General features: G+C 46.5%; 1 protein-coding gene across 4 annotated transcripts in view; it reads right to left on the bottom strand.

Moving 5' to 3' along the window:
* Positions 1-1,141: 1,141 nt before the first annotated feature.
* The window catches only part of PRKCSH (PRKCSH beta subunit of glucosidase II), a 30,936-nt gene continuing 14,766 nt past the window's right edge, over positions 1,142-17,311 (bottom strand). For 3 of the 4 annotated variants that reach the window (XM_082204956.1, XM_082204953.1, XM_082204954.1), the window contains exons 13-18: positions 12,060-12,129; positions 7,003-7,092; positions 4,743-4,817; positions 3,590-3,689; positions 2,277-2,417; positions 1,142-1,742 (exon numbers count right to left, since the gene is read on the bottom strand). In XM_082204956.1, the coding sequence (XP_082061082.1) occupies positions 2,286-2,417; positions 3,590-3,689; positions 4,743-4,817; positions 7,003-7,092; positions 12,060-12,129 (467 nt within the window). In that variant the 3' untranslated portion in view covers positions 1,142-1,742; positions 2,277-2,285. The remainder of the gene's footprint in view (positions 1,743-2,276; positions 2,418-3,589; positions 3,690-4,742; positions 4,818-7,002; positions 7,093-12,059; positions 12,130-17,311) is intronic. The other variant, XM_082204955.1, reaches the window with a different exon arrangement.

Raw genomic sequence — 17,311 nt, forward strand, 5'->3', positions numbered from 1 at the left:
TCTATAGTGGCCACAATTCACTTATGTGGGGGGAAACTGAACACTGACACCTGAGAGATGTTGCAGTGGATGGTCTGTCCCCACTAACAGATACACTCTGCATATTTAAGTCACTCTTGCAGGAACAATGAAAACACCCCTTATGAAGGGACATTTTATTAGCATAAATAAAAAAGAGGTCTATTTGTCACGCTATGGCAACCAAGCATAGAAGCAAATGAATGGGGTTGGTAGAAGAGGTGCTAACTCAGGTTTTGCCCTGTGCATGAGAGTCAAGTTTACTCTACTTGAAGTGTGTTTCGGGGTGGGGGTGGGGGGAATGAATGGTGCTTGTGGGAGGTGGGGCACAAGAGTCTCGCCCATCCATCCTTCACCGATCAGAGGATTTGATCCAAAGGAAGGGAACTAAGGGGTGCGCATACACACACACCATTTGAGATCTGGTTTAAGAACAGATGCTTCCATTTAATGTCTTGTTTCGCCAGCAGAAACCGCCTACGTCACCCCATGGGTGTGGGAGAAACACCTCCTTCCCCCTCTGGAAAGATTGGGGGGTGGGATGAGGTGGTGTGCCCCTCCTCTATCAATAACCAACTGCACATGCTTCCCTGCTTCTTTGCCCAGGGGAGGCTGAACCCACACAGTAAACATGTCCCCAGTCACCAGAGGGGCCTTTTGTCAGACCTACCCCCCAACCCCCTCTTCCCAGCACCAGGCGCCTTTTGGGATAGGAGCTCAGATGGGAAACAATGGTGGCTGGGAGGGAAGTCGCCTCCCTTTTTGTTATGGAAATGCTCCGGCTTTGACAGCAATCGAGGGGAGCAGGTGAAAGGCACCAGCGCTGCCCTCCCCCAAAACCTTTATCAAGAGGAGCATAGCAGCCCTGGGAGGCCCAGTTCCCCAAAGGTGGAGGGGGGAGGAGGAAGGAAGAGGAGGGTCTGTTGAGTCTAATGCATTCTGTCGAAGTTTCTGCCAGCCCCTCCTGGAGAAATGACACATGCGGAGGCCACTGATAACAGCTGCATGAACGGAAGGCAGACATAAAACTGGCCATGTTGTGCCATCCCCCTTTCATACAACCCCTTCCAAACAACTCTCCGAATCTCACCTTTGAGCCCACAGACAGAAGAGAGCAGAGACGTTTATTGGAAGGGAATGTGGTGGTGTGTTTTTTTTTAATAAGAGTTCAACATCAGACAGCAGATTAAAACAACAACAACCAGGCTGTGATTGGCAGTGCAGGGGGCAAGCTAAGGAGCAGGTTCTTTTCCCAGTCGTCTTCTTTCAGCTGTCTCAGACAGAGTGGAAATCTGGCTTGGAACAGAAAATGCTGGCAGGAGAGAAGAGCTTCAGGGGAAAAGGTCTGAAGTCTCTGCAGGGCTGAAAAGTAAGGGCTCTTCCTCCACAAAGAAGCAACCGTTAAAGAGGCGGAGGAAGCCTTTTCCCCAGCAAGAAAATGGCCCAAGCAGCTGAGCAGTCCTGTGTGTTGTGCATGATCTGGGCAGATGGTGCCCTGGAAGGAAAAAAGGGGGGGCACACTCAATCCCCAGTGTTTCACAGGGTAAACATAATTATTCAAAAGCTCCAGAGTCCACTGAGGAAGAGCAGCGCGAACAGTGGAGAAAGGATGTCGGGGGTCCATGTGGGGCAGCCCCAGGGGGGAAGAGAAGTAAATTTTGCAGTGCTTCTTTGAATCATGTCGATTAGAACCTGGTCCCACTGACAACAGCTCTTTTGCAAATCTGCAGGGGGGAAATCGCAGACAGGACAAATCAGCCAAGGGAACAGAACTGACAGAGACACTGGTCTTCCTTCAATACATTAAAAAAAGAAGTTCTGATTAAGCAGAAGGGGGCAAGAGAGGAAAGCGACTTCCCAAATGGCCTCATCTTGGGTAGTTGCCAAGTTGTGCAAAGGGTGGTGGAACCTTCTCAAAAAACTCTGCTCCCCTTTCCTGGTGGGGCTTTATTTACTTTCTTTACGTACACAAAATTTACACACCGCTTGATTGCATTAAAAAACCTATGTAGTTTACAAGAAATATTAAAATTATCAATGAAAACAGCAAGCACAATTAAAAACATTTTGGTAATTATTAAAAGCAAAAGTAAGGGATTAAAGGACACCTGCCCAGTGTCAACAGGCAGGGGGTTCCAATGTGTAACTGCTGCCAAACTAAACGTTTTCGTCTGCACTACTTAGAACATGGCTTTCCTTCCCCGTTTGCCAGCGCCCATGGCTACCGTGTCATCTTGAGACTTGACAAAGGAACTCACCTGCCAGCCTCAGAGTTCATCGTGACCGAGGTCTTTTGGCTCCTGGCAGGCTGCTGGGGTGATAAACTCCATCAAGTACTCACAGCGGCTGGGCTCTGTCGTCGATGTGACCACTGTCTCCTTGCCACATGTAAGTTTCACCTTGGAAGGAGAGAAAACAGGACATTGGCTACCCACTATGGAGTCTGTGGCTTAGGATTGCAGCTGCTGTGCAGGAGCCCATCGCATTTACCGCTGCCTGTGGCATAAACCCTCCCTTACCCACTGTCATTTCTTTGCAACAGGCATGGGGAACCTCTTTGGGGATGCTGCCAAACTACAACTCCCATCATCCCTGGCTATTGACCATGCTTTCAGACATGGATGAGTTGTAGTTCAGCAACACCAGCTTTACAACGTACTAGCAACAGTGTCAGCCAACCACGATAGCCAACCCAAGTTTCTGCCAGATGAGACAAATCACTGGGCCTGTTCAGTGTGGGATGGGAGAATTCCTACTCTGATCCAACCAAGGCAGATCAGCCTGATCCTGAACTCACACAAAAATCCCTCATCCATCAAATCTTCCCAAGGGAAATCCTAATATTATGTTGGAATGGATGAAGTGGTTATTGTTTATATATAGCTGACAGATGAAGAATCAGAAGTTCTCTAATTTCTGAACTGTATCTTTTCTTTTTTCTCTTGAAAGCTTTTTCCTATCTTTTTTCTTATCTCTCTATCTTACTTTTTCTTCTTCCCCATGTTTTTATATTACTTAATGTTGAACAAAAAAGATATTTGAGATTAAGTTTTGTATTTATAAACTCTAATAAAATTTATTTTAAAAAACATGGAAGGAAATCCTAGGACATCACTGAGGCAAGGAATGAATGAATGAATGACTTAACCACGGCCACTGCCCCATCCCCTCAGGCTGGTCTGCTAAAACTGGCAGCCCAGCCCCAAACTTTCAGAGGTTCCAACAGGCAGCCAACTCTGCTTCCTTCTTACTTCTTAAAAAGTGCACCCTTCTGTTGAACTGCCCTCTTCCCACTCTCAGCTAGGTTTCCTTCACTGACGGGGATCAGGGAACCCACATTAATGGGCATGCTTGGGAGTAGAAAATAAAGGTTTGGGGCTTTTCATTCCAGTTGAGCCAGAACTTGGGTGTGCTGGAAACCAAGCAACTTCACGCAGCCTGCAGATAGGGAGGCATACTGTCAGCTGGGTGACAGGCCACTTCGCTGCTGCTGGGCCTTGAAAAGGCAGCTGTATCTTGCTGGTCACCCGACCAAGCTTCCTGGTCTCTCAGCACTACGTCAATCACTTACTGTGGTGGATCGGTTGGGGCCTTGCCAGCAGCCTGTCCCGTGTTCGTACTTCATGACACCAAATTTGTTATCCTCCGGACCGCTCCAGGAGCCCCACGTGCTGGAAAGGAAGCGACAACTCAGAGCACCCAAAGTAGCCCCTGCTAATCATAACCTTAGGGAACGTTTAGAACCAGATGGAGCCACTTCTACACAGGATGAATCTGCTCCAGGGTTGGCTGGTCTCGGGGGCAAGGATCTAGCCACCAAGTGAGGTCCTATCAGCACAGCTGACCATTTTCAGGAAGTTAAAATAGGAAGCAAGGTGTTTTTAAAACAGCACACCACACACATGAAGTTTTCTTCCCCGTTTCTAATTGAGTAGGTATTCTTACACTGACTGATGCTAAGGGGCAGGGCTTTATTATTCATACTGATAGTAGTGATTATTATTATTATTATTTTATTCCTTATATATTACCTGCCCTCCACCTTAAGGTCTCAGGGCGGGTCACAACATGAAAACAACTTACAGTTACAGAAATAAGGTGGGTCCTAAAAATATGCACCTCAAGCGTCAAAAGCCAGGGCAAAGAGGTGTGTGTTTCAGATTATCCAAAGTGCCTGATGTACATCATCATGGTTGCAGCCCTGTAAGGTACATCAGTATCATCACCCCCAAGATGAGGATTGTTACAAGGTGTCCTAAGGCTGAGAGTTTGACTGGCATAAGGCCTCCTAGCATGTTGAAGAGCAAAGCCAAAGTTCAAACTATACACTTCCTGATCTGTAGCTCAGCCTCTGCTTAGTCACTAAAACATTGCAACATCTCCCTGTTTAGCTTGGGAGGCTAGTGACCTCAGACTGTTGTGAAACATGTCGAATCCTGGAGCACTGGAGTCTCTTACCCAGAAGTCAGCAAACTTTTTCAGCAGGGGGGCGGTCCACTGTCCTTCAGACCTTGTGGGGAAGCCAGACTATATTTTTTTTGGGGGGGGGGGGAATGAACAAATTCCTATGCCCCACAAATAAGCCAGAGATGCATTTTAAATAAAAGCACACATTCTACTCATGTAAAAACACACTGATTTCCAGACCGTCTGCAGGCCGGATTTAGAAGGCGATTGAGCTGGCTCTGGCTCCCAGGCCTTAGTTTGCCTACCCATACTCTTACCCAAGGCTGGTCTCCGAGCCGCCATGTTTGGGTTTCTGAGACACTCTGCTGAAGGGACAGAGGCGATAAATATATCTGAGGAGGAAAAGAGCATAAAAGAAATCCATGAGATCCCTGAGCCATGTGCTTTGAAGTGCCGATAATTAGACCTGGCTCCTAAAACGATGGCACCCAAGGCAAAATATATTTGGAAAGGACACTGCTCGGGGTTAGATGGAATGGGAAAGCATGGCAGGAAGAAGACTAGGCTCCTGATCTGTCCCTTGCTTCCAAGATTATTTTGCTATCAACACCAGAGATTTAAGAATGTACGAGATGAGCTTCCCATTGAAACACGCAGAATACAACTGTGTGCAACCTTTTAAACGTGATCTGCTTACAAGGAAAAATACTGAGCATCCAGAATAGAAGTCTTATTGGTCTATCAAGTAAAGAACGAATGGGGAAACTCCAACTTGCCAACCAAATCAAATTAGGCCCCCCAGGTGTCCTAATTTGAACCACATGGCCCTTTCCCTCTAACCCATATGACGCCAGGTCTAGGGTAGGTGATGGTGCCACTACACAGGAAAATCAGGAGCTTTTTGGTGCACTCTCAATGGTTCTTCTGCAAGCAGCGCCTGCGTTTGGCCCTTTTTTAATTTGGCCCCAAATGCCAGCCCCGCTGTGATCTGCTGTACTCAGGAGACCCTGATCAGAGCTTCCAAGTGGTGATTGCATTTGGTATGGAATTAAAATGTGCTATCAAATGCAAGCCAGCTGGGATTGTCTCCAGTTGCAAGTTTCTGACTGAAAAAAATCAAACTGTGCAGGCCAAGAAACATTTTTTCTTTGCAGGTCTGTTCGATGTTAAGCAGGTCTCCAAAGGGAAACATCATGGTGACATCAGGTGATTACAGGTGTGTGGCTGTGCTGGCTGAGGCTGTTGGGAATTGTAGTTCAAAATATCTCAGTAGCATCAGGCTGGCAAATACTGTACTAGCTGGCTTTCTATGACCTGAGCTTTAGAAGGCAACACTCTCCTGCTTAATCATCAGGGTGGGGTGGAACACTGATGCCTATGATAACTCTTCTTATAAGGAGTCCTGCTTGTCCCCTAGTCCCCTCCCTACAAGGCATCTCCTACTGTATAGCCCATGGCACAAAAGAAGCCCAACTAGGAGCAGGGCCTTAAAGGGCTGGGCCATAACTCCCATCTTTCCCAACTACGGGCAATGCTGGCTGGGCCCAATGGGAGTTGAAGTCCATCTGGAAGGCGACACATTCCCCAACCTTGGTCCAAAGAACTGCAAGCCTCTTAAGAACATTCACATCACAAAGCTATCCTGCCCAATCACCAACATCAGGGTCAAGAGGCACCCAAATTCCAGGCATCATTCAAAATATTGGGGGACATGGGCTGAACCCAAACCAAACTTTGACCCTCAATACAAGATCCAGTTTAGAAGCTATAATGAACATTCAAGAGCAGTTATTTGTACAGTCGTACCTTGGTTTTTGAACAGCTTAGTTCTCGAATGTTTTGGCTCCTGAACGTCGCAAACCTGGGAGTGACTGTTCCGATTTGTGAACTATTTTTGGAAGCCAAACGGCGGACTGGGCTTCCGTGGCTTCTGACTGGCTGCAGGAGCTTCCTGCAGCCAATCAGAAGCCATGGTTTGGTTTTTGAACATTTTGGAAGTTGAACAGACTTCCTGAATGGATTCCGTTTGACTTCCAAGGTACAACTGTATATCTAGATCAAAGAACAGCACCTCTTCTCTTGAGTGGAGAACCTCACTTCCCCAAGAACTAGTAAAAAAATGAATTCTGATGGAGCCTTATCTGCCTAAATTTTGAGTCCCTGGCTCCAATTTTGGAGCCTTCCATCTTCAGTTTTGAAGGGGGTGCCTTTCTTCTCACCCTGAGCTGCCCCAGTAAGCTTGCCAAAAGCTAGCCACCTTGTTATAGAGGAATTTGCCATACTACCAAGCTACAGTTTTGGGGAGTAAAAATCAGCTTCCTTTTCATTAATAATGCTCGTCTTACAGTCAAGAACAGGAACAAAGAACCTTTTGGCCAGATCTCCATCTCCTGCCGCTCTACAGGCTAACCCTGGCGGGTGGGCAGGCCACCCACCTACTTTTTGGCACCTCTGGAGTGACGGCTTGTAAGACACACAGTTCAAAGAGAGCACTCCAGATGTCATAGGGCTGAGCAGAGAGAAGAGAGCTACTCCCCAGAGGAAACAAATAGTCAAGCAAGGGACACAGGCACCTACTCATTAGTGGTGAGTTCATAGCACTGGCCGTAGAGGTAAGAAAATTCACCATGAGGTCCAAAATCAAAGGAGATCTCTTTCTCCAGACTCCTGGGGGAGGGAAGGAAGAAGGCGACATTGTTAAAAGAAAAACTACACACAGGCTAACAGGACATTTGACGGAATAAGGTTAATGGGGCTAGGGGGTTACTGGAATATTCCTGGGTCAATTTTAACAGAAATACAGGAGGGATGCTTTGCTCAGAAGGCAAAAGTAATCCAGTCAAGAAAGGCTGAGAATTTCTGACCACTAAATCTGTCTTAATACATTGAAATTCCTACTACTTAACATATACAGCAAAATATAGAGAAAGCATATGAGGAAAAAATGTGGCTTTTAGCTCCAAGATCAGAAGAGAAGGAAATAAGTGTTTGTTGTATTTTTAACTGAACATTTTATCAGATGGAATATTGTGATTTGAAAATTCTGAAGGCTGCTCCGAGTTGTGCATAAGCGACAAGAAGCATGGATAGAAATTTAAAACAAGCAGGCAGACCTCCTGGCAGCCTTTAAGTGACTTTCTCTAGACAGCAGGCTCATAACATTAAGGGGTATTTCCAGAGGTGGGAAGCCATGTAGTTGATAAGGACAAAGAGTAAGAAGCTGTTGCAATCAAGGAAAGGTTTTGCGGGATACATGCATTCTGTGGAGGTGAAACCTCATCTCAGAACACACATTATCCCAGAAAGGCCAGCAAGAGACTGGCGTGAGACAAAGATGGCAAAACGTTTCATGCTTCTCACAAATTGTCTTTTTTTTTTAAATGAAAAAATGATTTTTTTAAAAACAAGAGGAACTGATGCCGCCATATTGCTGAGCCAGCTCAATGGTTCATCAAAGTGAAGCATGACCTGGTGGGTAATAGCTTTCCAGATTCTGCAGTGAAGAGGCATAGGGCCATGTTACCCGCTTCTGAGTTACAGCTCCCCCCATGCTGCCAACGCCGGGGAGCTGAGAGAGGACGGCCAGCGTGGCAGCAGGTCCCTTTTGCTTCACTGACCACCAGGAGTCAAGTGTTATCCTGGCATCGGTCTCCTCCGCCCTCTCCCGCTGGTGGAAGGCAAGTCCAGCTTGTGTCAGGGGTCAATGGCCTTTGCCCAAGCTCTTTGTTAAGTGGCTGTCTTTGTTCCTTGCCCTTATCTGCCTGTCCTCCCAGGGGACCCCACAGAGCAGCAAAGGGACTGGTTGGGGAGGCTGGGTCCCATGGTTACCGCCCTGTCACCAAGGCTACTCCTAATTACGGGTCTCTCTCTCCCCCATGCGCACAGAGAGATGCAAAGCTCTTTGTTTAATAAAGGACCTGCCATAGCAGCCACTTTGCCCTGGTCTGATCAACATAGCTTTTAGGACGAAGGAAAAACTCCTGTCCTCTCCTCCCTCCCTCGGTCTGTTGTGGCAGGACATGCCAAGGTGGGCACTTAGGTCCTAACCCAGACTTTGCCTCGGAGCCTTAAGCCACTTCTCTTTCTGCAACAGCCCCCCACCAGCAACCAGGGAAAAGTGGGGTAGCAGCGACTCAAGGCTGTGAGACTCTAAGGATAGGGGTGAGCAAGTATGCTCGGCCGTGCTGAAACTATGAAGGGAGGGCAGGTAGTCGCCCTAAATAAAAGAGACCGTGAAACATCCTCCTTCCTTTAGAAGGGAAAGATGCCTTTCATTACTTTAAAAAAAAGAGAGCTTGGAAAGATGACACCAACAAAACAGGTCTCAGCTGTGACTCCAGACTTCCATTAGCTGCTTACTTAGCTGACACATTTTCTCCAACCCCTACCCCCTTAAAAGCCTTCCTAATGGGACAAGCCAGAGATCTCCCTGGGGTGGGGAGGGGCAGTTTGCACTGCAAGCGCAGCGGAGTTATGGCTGGGTGGGAAATGCCCCATGTGGAGCTAATGCTGAAGAGGGACTTCAATTAAAGCTCTTGTTTTGCACCTGCTGTTTAAGGCCTAGTTCTCCCTGGGGGGGTAAACATGTGTTTTGGCTGTATCACTTCAGATGGCTGGGGGGGGGGGCTCGTATGACTAAATGTTCCTCCACGCAACTCCCCCTGCCCCCGCAAAACACACCCTTTCCTGAGCAGGGGAAACTAGCATATCAGAAAGAAGGGCTCTAGCCTACAGCTCCTTGACATGCTTGCTGCCTATCTGTAGAGACGGGGGCTTGGGGGAGGGCGCTTGGATAAACTGTTGGTCACGCGAGCCCCTTCCTGCCAGCTGAAGTGCTGCAGGCATGGCACACACTTACAATCTCAGGGGGGGAAACCCTAGGTCTGAGTGGCCATAGTTGTATACTTCCTAAGGACTCCGGCTCACGACAGAAGCAGCTTAATCGCTCTGCCTGCACAATCTCTCCAGAAATCAGAGCCTGCTGTCAAGGCTTGTAACCTCTATGCCTTTCGAAGTTCTGAACCGAAAGTTGCTCCAGAGGCATAAAGTCTCTGCTGGTCAGGAGTGAGGAACCTGGGCACCTGACAGATGTTTCTGGACTACAACTCCCATCATCCCTAACTCTGGCTAGAGCTATGGGAGTTGGGAATCCCACATCTGGACCAGGTTCTCCGCCACTATCCTAGACCTACCCATCAAGGAATATTAAGATTGGCCATTGATACTGGGAAAGCAGCAACACTAAATATCAGGCTTTCCCAGATATATCTTAGCATTTTATTACTCACTGATTCCTATATTTTAAATATTTGATTTATTGTATTCCTTGATGCATACCACTTTCATATTCTTCTATGATTAAAGGCATATAAATTTGTGCAAATAAATAAATAAATGAGAAGCTACAGCATTGTCCCTGAGCCTGTTCAGAGGTCTTGGTCAGACTAGGGCGTCCCCATGTACTTGCAGGGACTGCCCTTGATGTGTGTGTGGGGGGGGGGAAATAAATCTGTAGACTCTCCACTGAAGATGATGCTAAAGTCAGTGCACAGGAAGCTGCAATACTATGCCCGGAATAAATTACATTTTCATAGATTTAATCTGTATAATTTATTCTGCTTCCTTAAAAACAACAACAACATATTTATAGGGAAGAGTAATAGATGTAACAAGAGGTTCATTCAGACAAGCCCTTCATAGCTAGTTTGCGGAATAAGATTTATTTTAGCACACTCCTCTCGGACAGAGAAGCTCCTGCTGCACTTCCAAGCAAGCTAGTGGAAGATTTGTCAGAAGAAACAGGGTAAATGGTCTCAGGGACAGAGCACGGAAATTGTGCAAAAACCTTTGGCCGGAAAGAACTGGCTGGTTGACTTGAGCAATGCGCTGTATCACAACAAAACCTGCATCCATTCTAACCACTTGCAAGTGACTATAGCCATTCCGAAGATGAAGTGGAGAAAGGAAGGAACAGCTGATAATACTTACTTATTAGACTGGGAGTCAATGCAAAGTAATAAAGGACGTCAAAAAAGACCACCATGCCACAATGGGTACGTGAAGAGACTCTGAAGATGCGGCCAGAAATCACTAAGCCACAGGGTCCGTTTAGTGCCCCTGCCACTGTACATCCCCTTCCACTGAGAAGGCGGCAGAAACCAGCAAAATATATCCTCCCCCAATAGCTAAATGAAGTGTCTGTCACCAAGGTCAGCCAAGCTAAGCATGCCGAGGTCTCCCATCTGCTCCCTGCATCAGCCCTCCCAGCCTAAGAACTCAGGAGTGGCGTGATTACGGCAATAATTATGTATACAATCAATAGGAGACAGCTTGAAATTTATTTTTGGCTTCTATCCTTCTCCCCTCCCCCACCTGGGACCGGGGAAAGGTGGGGGGGGAGATGCGATTTGAATGGCAAGTGGCATCAAAGCAGTGCCCAAACCCCTAGAGCAAAACTGTACAAAGCGCTCTTATCTTCACAGTAAAATAACGAACAGTAACCTCTCCTAGCATCCTAGCTGAGGATGCATTAACAAAGTAAGAAGCAACAAGAAAGACCAGACAAAGGATAGGGTTTTCAAAACCAGCCCTTTTAACCCTTTAAAAATCACCCTTGTGGTTCTCAACAGAATTCCCATGGGCACACACACCTTGCTTTTAGCACATGGGTCCTCAAACACCAGCTTGCTGAGCTCCCCTAACTAAATGGGGGGCGGGGAGAATGGCACATTCTTCTTTAGAGGGTGGGTAGCGAGGTGGAGGGGATAGAGAGGGAGGAGGAAAAGCCATATAGATTAGATCCAAGACAATGTAAATGGTCCAGGAGCATAGCTGTCAACTTTTCCCTTTTCTTGCGAGGAATCCGATTCGGAATAAGGGAATTTCCCTTTCAAAAAGGGAAACGTTGACAGCTATGTCCAGGAGAAAGAACCTCCCTGTCATCACCACCCTCCCCCCCAAAGACTTTGCCTACTGAAGCCAAGTGTACTACCTATTCAAACCATTAGGTGTCTGGGGAAATCACACAAACAGCTGGCTAGGGGGTACAAATTGCCATTGCTGGAAGCCAACGGGGAAGGGTCAGTGTCAAGCAGAAAGAAATATTGCAGGCCTCAAGGAGAATTCACCCAAGGCAGGGGTAAGGGAACCTCCAGCCTTCACAGCTAATTAGGCCCATCAATCCTCCCTGTTTGGCATGCCAGGCTGTTTTGGCCAAGCCATGTCCCCATACCCTACGTCTGACATCACATATATGACATCAGGCATGAGGCAGGTAAGGACAAAGCTGAACTAAAAACAAAGGGGGGGTGTCCAACAGTCCTTGTAAAGTATTATGTAGCGAAGCCCTTGCTCCGTGCTCCACCCAGGTTATGCCTTTGCTCACATGGCTTGATTTCAAATGGGGATGGGGGCAAAAACATCACCCAATGCCATTGTGACTGAAAGGTGAGAGGCCTTCCCAACCTGTCAAGCTTGGCTCACCAGTAACATCTGCCTGCAAAACTCGGTCCCCCTAACTCTGATCTAAGGACTTTACTTACCCTTGCAAGTGACATGGATTCTGTTCTGCCCCTCCTCCAGAGGGAAGCCCACCTCACCCTTGAGAGACTGTGGCTGCCAGCCCAAAGCCATACCTGATAGACTCCTCCATTTCTTTCAGGGACTTCTCTACCTCTTCAAACTGCTCTCGGGCCTTCTGGGCAGCTGGAAGACATACAGGAAAATAAGCCTGGCTGCAAAACTGAATGAAAAACGTAACTCCCGCCAACTTTTCTGCAGAGTTCACTTCTTAATTAAACCAGCCCTGTTAATCAAACAAGTCCAACCCCATAGGGACACAGGTGGCGCTGTGGTCTAAACCACTGAGCCTCTTGGGCTTGCCAATCAGAAAGTTAGTGGTTTGAATCCCCGTGACGGGGGTGAGCTCCCATTGCTCGGTCCCAGCTCCTGCCAACCTAGCAGTTCGAAAGCACGCCAGAAGTGCAAGCAGATAAATAGATACTGCTTCGGCGGGAAGGTAAACGGCGTTTCCGTGCACTGCTCTGGTTTCGGTATTCCGTTGCACCAGAAGCAGCTCAGTCATGCTGGCCTCATGACTGGGAAAAACTGTCTGCGGAGCGGACAAACACTGGCTCCCTTGGCCTGTAAAGCAAGATGAGCACCACAACCCCAGAGTTGTTTGCAACTGGGGTCCTTTACCTTTACAACCCCGTAGCAATTCTGCAAGGTGTAAATCAGGACCCTACAAGGCCTGTAAACAACCCACTACAGCAAGCTTCAGCAAACTGTACAGCAGCCATGATGGACAAAAGTGGATGAAGAGAATGGAAAGATTCAACTCTGGGCCACTCATGCGCAAGCTGCTGGGAGCTATTCGGCTGATTCTCAGTGGCAGACGTGCGAGTCCCTGGCATCTTGCATGACAGTAAGATGAAATACAAGGTCATATTATCAGCACAAATAGGATGTCATTTGCCTTTTAAAACTTTCCCCCACATGTTAATCCACGATTTCTCTCTTACACTGGTTCACCTAAGTATTTCATGAAACTCACCCATCCTCCTGACCCAGCTACTGATCAATATAAAAGGTGCTCAAGGATTCATACTCTCTTTCTCTGCTCACTATCTATCCAACTCTACCTCATGTGCTCAGCTGAAGGCCACAGGATCTTGGCCCATAGCCTTGGAGGACTAACTATGACCTTTATATCAGAATGCCAACATGCTAGGGGAGATCAGAAATTCTGTTTCACAACTAGATGGTTTGGGGAAAATCAGAAGGAGGGTAAGAAGAACTCTGATTGTTAATGCTATTCTTATACAATTTGCAATCTATAATGTTTTCTATATTGCCATGTTGCACTGTTTCAAGGTTCTTTTCTTTTCTTATGAATAATATTATCTTCCGTATGAAGATAATATGGCTTACATGAAGCACTGTACACCAATTAAGATGCATTTCAGGGACAATCTTGAGTTTAAGGCCTTTCATCACTAGTTATGCTTTATTGAGCTGCTATTAAGTAAGTATGAACGCAGATTAGAGTGCCCAGTTAACTGCGATATGACTAGAAATTGAACAGACAATGCAGAGGATGGTGATAGAATAGCACAATGCAAAGGCACAGAAAAATATATCACCAAGGACAAGTGCTCCACAGTAAGGAGTACAGACAAGCAGACAAATATAGAAGTAGTCTTTTTCTTTACAATAACTCAAGTATTTGATAGAAGTAAGTCAACACCCAGCTTGGGGGTTGCATAACTAGTTAGCATGCCAGAGTCTCGTTCATTATCTGAATTAACCAGACAAATCGCTCTATCCAACTAAGAATGGCCATGCACTACATGGGAAAGTTCGCCTGACCCAGACACAGAAAAAAATGACAGATTGATAGCTCTTTCTCGATTTTGGGGGTGGTGGCGCATGGCTGCTCTTAGTTGGTGGAGCAATTTGTCTGATTAATTCTGATAACGAACAAAGCTCTGGCATGCTAACTACTGGTAGTTATGTGATGCCCGAGCTGGGTGTTGACTTATGAGTTGATGTTACTTCTATCAAATACACGAGTGACTGTAAAGAAAAAATACTACTTCTATATTTGTCTGTTTGTCTATACTTCTTATCGTGGGTGACTGGAAATAGGCCAGGTAAGTGCTAACATTGATTGCTTGGTATCAAATTAATACCAAGTTGGCTAGTATTCATTCCATTTTATAGGAGAACCCAGACTAAGAGCAGGACTTGGAGATCTGAACTGCACCAGTGAGGTCCAAATTTCCACCAGCTGCACTGCATTGCTTTCCCCTTGCAAGCACATTTGCTCTTCGCCCAGGGAGTTTAGTTGGCTTGCAAGGAACCAGCACAGAGAAGCCTTTCACATATATGAAATGGGAGATGCTCTGGAAATTCAACAGCCGCAGCAAGAAATGGCGAAAAAGCAACTGACTTCAACACTGGGCCCTGTCCAAAGGAAGGGGAGAACACAAGAAATGATGGCTCTGCGGCTCAAATTCAGTCTATTAATAGCTATGTAAAAGGGCCATTTCCTTCTTACTGCAGACCACGAGCTAACCACTGGCCAATTTCTATCCTTCTGGGAAACAGCTTAAGAGCAGTGCAGGAGATGCCACTCATCTCTGCCCTCTGGAGCACAAGAATTTGTAGTGACCTTGCTGCCCAGGACTTTTCTATATATTATATTATATTATATTATATTATATTATATTATATTATATTAATTATATTATATTATTATATTTAAAGGTAAAGGGACCCCTGACCATTAGGTCCAGTCGTGGCTGACTCTGGGGTTGCGGCGCTCATCTCACTTTATTGGCCGAGGGGGCACGTCAAAGTCTAAGTAGATAAATAGGTACCGCTCCGGCGGGAAGGTAAACGGCATTTCCGTGCGCTGCTCTGGTTCGCCAGAAGTGGCTTAGTCATGCTGGCCACATGACCCGGAAGCTGTACGCCGGCTCCCTCGGCCAATAAAGTGAAATGAGCGCCGCAGCCCCAGAGTTGGCCGTGACTGGACCTAACAGTCAGGGCTCCCTTTACCTTTACCTATGCCCATATATCTGTAAAAGTTGCCCCAGACTTTCAACCCTCAGTAGCTCCTTACAAGGGTTGGGAGGATAAGGAGTAAATATGTTCTCGTTTTGTAGTTTTGTTGTGAACTGCCCTGTGATCTTCAAATGAAGGGCGCTATACAAATTTAATTAGAATTAACAAAAACAACAACAAAACAACAAGAGCAAATTTAACACACACCCCCTCGAAGAATTTATACAAAATAATGGGAATCTGGGATGCACCACCACCACCACCTAGTGGCTGTCAACTGAAAACTGTCCATATGTCTGAAGTATATGTCACTGTCCACTCCCCAACTAGCTGGAATTACTGAAAAGCAGAATTACCGTATTTTTTGCACCATAACACTCACTTTTTTCCTCCTAGAAAGTAAGGGGAAATGTCTGTGTGTGTTATGGAGGGAATGCCTACGGGTGGCATGCCTACGGATTTTCCTCCTCTAAAAACTATGTGTGTGTTATGGTCGGGTGCGTGTTATAGAGCGAAAAATACGGTAACTCGTTTCAGTACCTATAACTAATGCAAAGAGGAGGAAAGGCAAATCAGAAGTTAGACAAATCCCATGTCCATATTGTGCGTTTTGATGGCTTTGCACTGCTGCAAGGAGAAAACCACAAACAGAGCTATTCCCCTTTAGCCCACGCGAGCCACTTCAAACAGCAAGTCCAGCCTATTGATTGCCTTTTGCTTCGTGGACATTAGATATCTGAGAAATGGTGCCTGCTTAGCAATGCTAATGGCGGTGATCTATTCGGATGGCGCACATTCCCAGAACACAAAGTGCAGACATGCCTTTGGCTGCCCAGTTCATTTTATTGCAGCTATAAAACAGCTTTTGGCTACGTCTGGTACATTTTGACAAGCTCTGTTCTACAGCATCGACAGATCCTGCTTGGAAACTGGGTGGACTTGGAAGAACCTCTCAAGCACCCTGGGTCAACTTGGTCTGCTGCTCTTTTAAGCCCCAGCAACAGTAAAAAAGAAAGAAAAAGCTCCGCCTTCCCAGGCTTATTGAAAAAGGTGTCACTGCATAGCTTTGGGTAAACTCAATCTTCCAAAAGACCAAGCACACCTGGGTCACTTGGAAAAGAGAGCGTCACATTAAAGTAAAATATGCTGCTGAACTGCAGGTTGGTGAACCTTTTTCAGCCAGAGGATTACATGCCCGCCTGAACAACCTCAGAGATTATTATTTTTTTTGGGGGGGGGCACATGCCAGTGGTGGGTGGAGCAGTACATATGACTCTTTGCTCTGTACAGTAGGCTATAGTCCAGCCACACAAGTGTTTGTGGTTACTACATCTGCATCCCTCCATCCAAGCAGGCAAGAGGTATTCTGAGCAGTACAAGGTCACGTTCTGTTTAGGCCGAGAAGAGTAGCCTTGGGAGGAGGAGCGGCCTGCAGAGAATCCTAAGGGCCAGATAAAGAGGGCTTAGAGGGCCTGAGGTCACCCCACCCCTGCTGAAGAAGTTAGATCACCTCACTGGGGTACCAAAGGCTTGGAAAGCCACATGAATTCAGGAGGAGAAAGTGGAGGTGTGGCTACATGACAGCTAAACAAAGGTGGTTCCATTATGACATCTATCCAGAAGGAACTTACTGGAACACTAAACACAAACATCCTCCTCCCCCGCTGCCTCGTGCTATATTTAGACTCAAGGTGATGCTAAAGTGTCTTTGCCCTTTCCATAGACGTGACTCAACTTTTCCCAACAGAGCAAAAATGGTCAGGCAATGCAACAATTTAAAAAGATTCTACTCCAACGTTCAAATACAGAAATATTTTTTAGAAAAATCAATACACACTGAATATACAGCATGGAGAGTAGCCAAAAGGGTGAGCTATGGAAATTCTTGAATACAGCTAGTGAAATACATAACTACATGTACACATCTGAGTCTGTCCCTCTCTCCTTCTTTGGTGCCATGCAGAAAGTTTGTATGATGCCCATTTCTCACCCACGAGGCACTAGATGGTTCCATGACAGGATTAAACCACTCATCTCACCTCCAAGGGAGAGAAATAAGGCTATCAGTGACTAAAAGCCATGATGGCTATGCGCCACTTCCACTGTTGGGGAGAGTATTCTTCTGAATACCAGATGCTTGATATTGTAAGTGGGGAGAGTTGCTCTTGTGGTCAGGTTTTCCCATGGGCATCTGGTTGGCAACTGCAGCAACAGGATGCTAGACTGATCCAGCAGGGCTCTCACGTTCTAAGAGGAGCTTGATTTGCCCCATCTTGAATTCACACCTCTCCTTCTCATGTTCAGTTACTTGTTAAAG

This window comes from Podarcis vaucheri (genome assembly GCF_965113315.1).
Source record: "Podarcis vaucheri genome assembly, chromosome: 17".
Lineage (NCBI taxonomy): Eukaryota > Metazoa > Chordata > Lepidosauria > Squamata > Lacertidae > Podarcis > Podarcis vaucheri.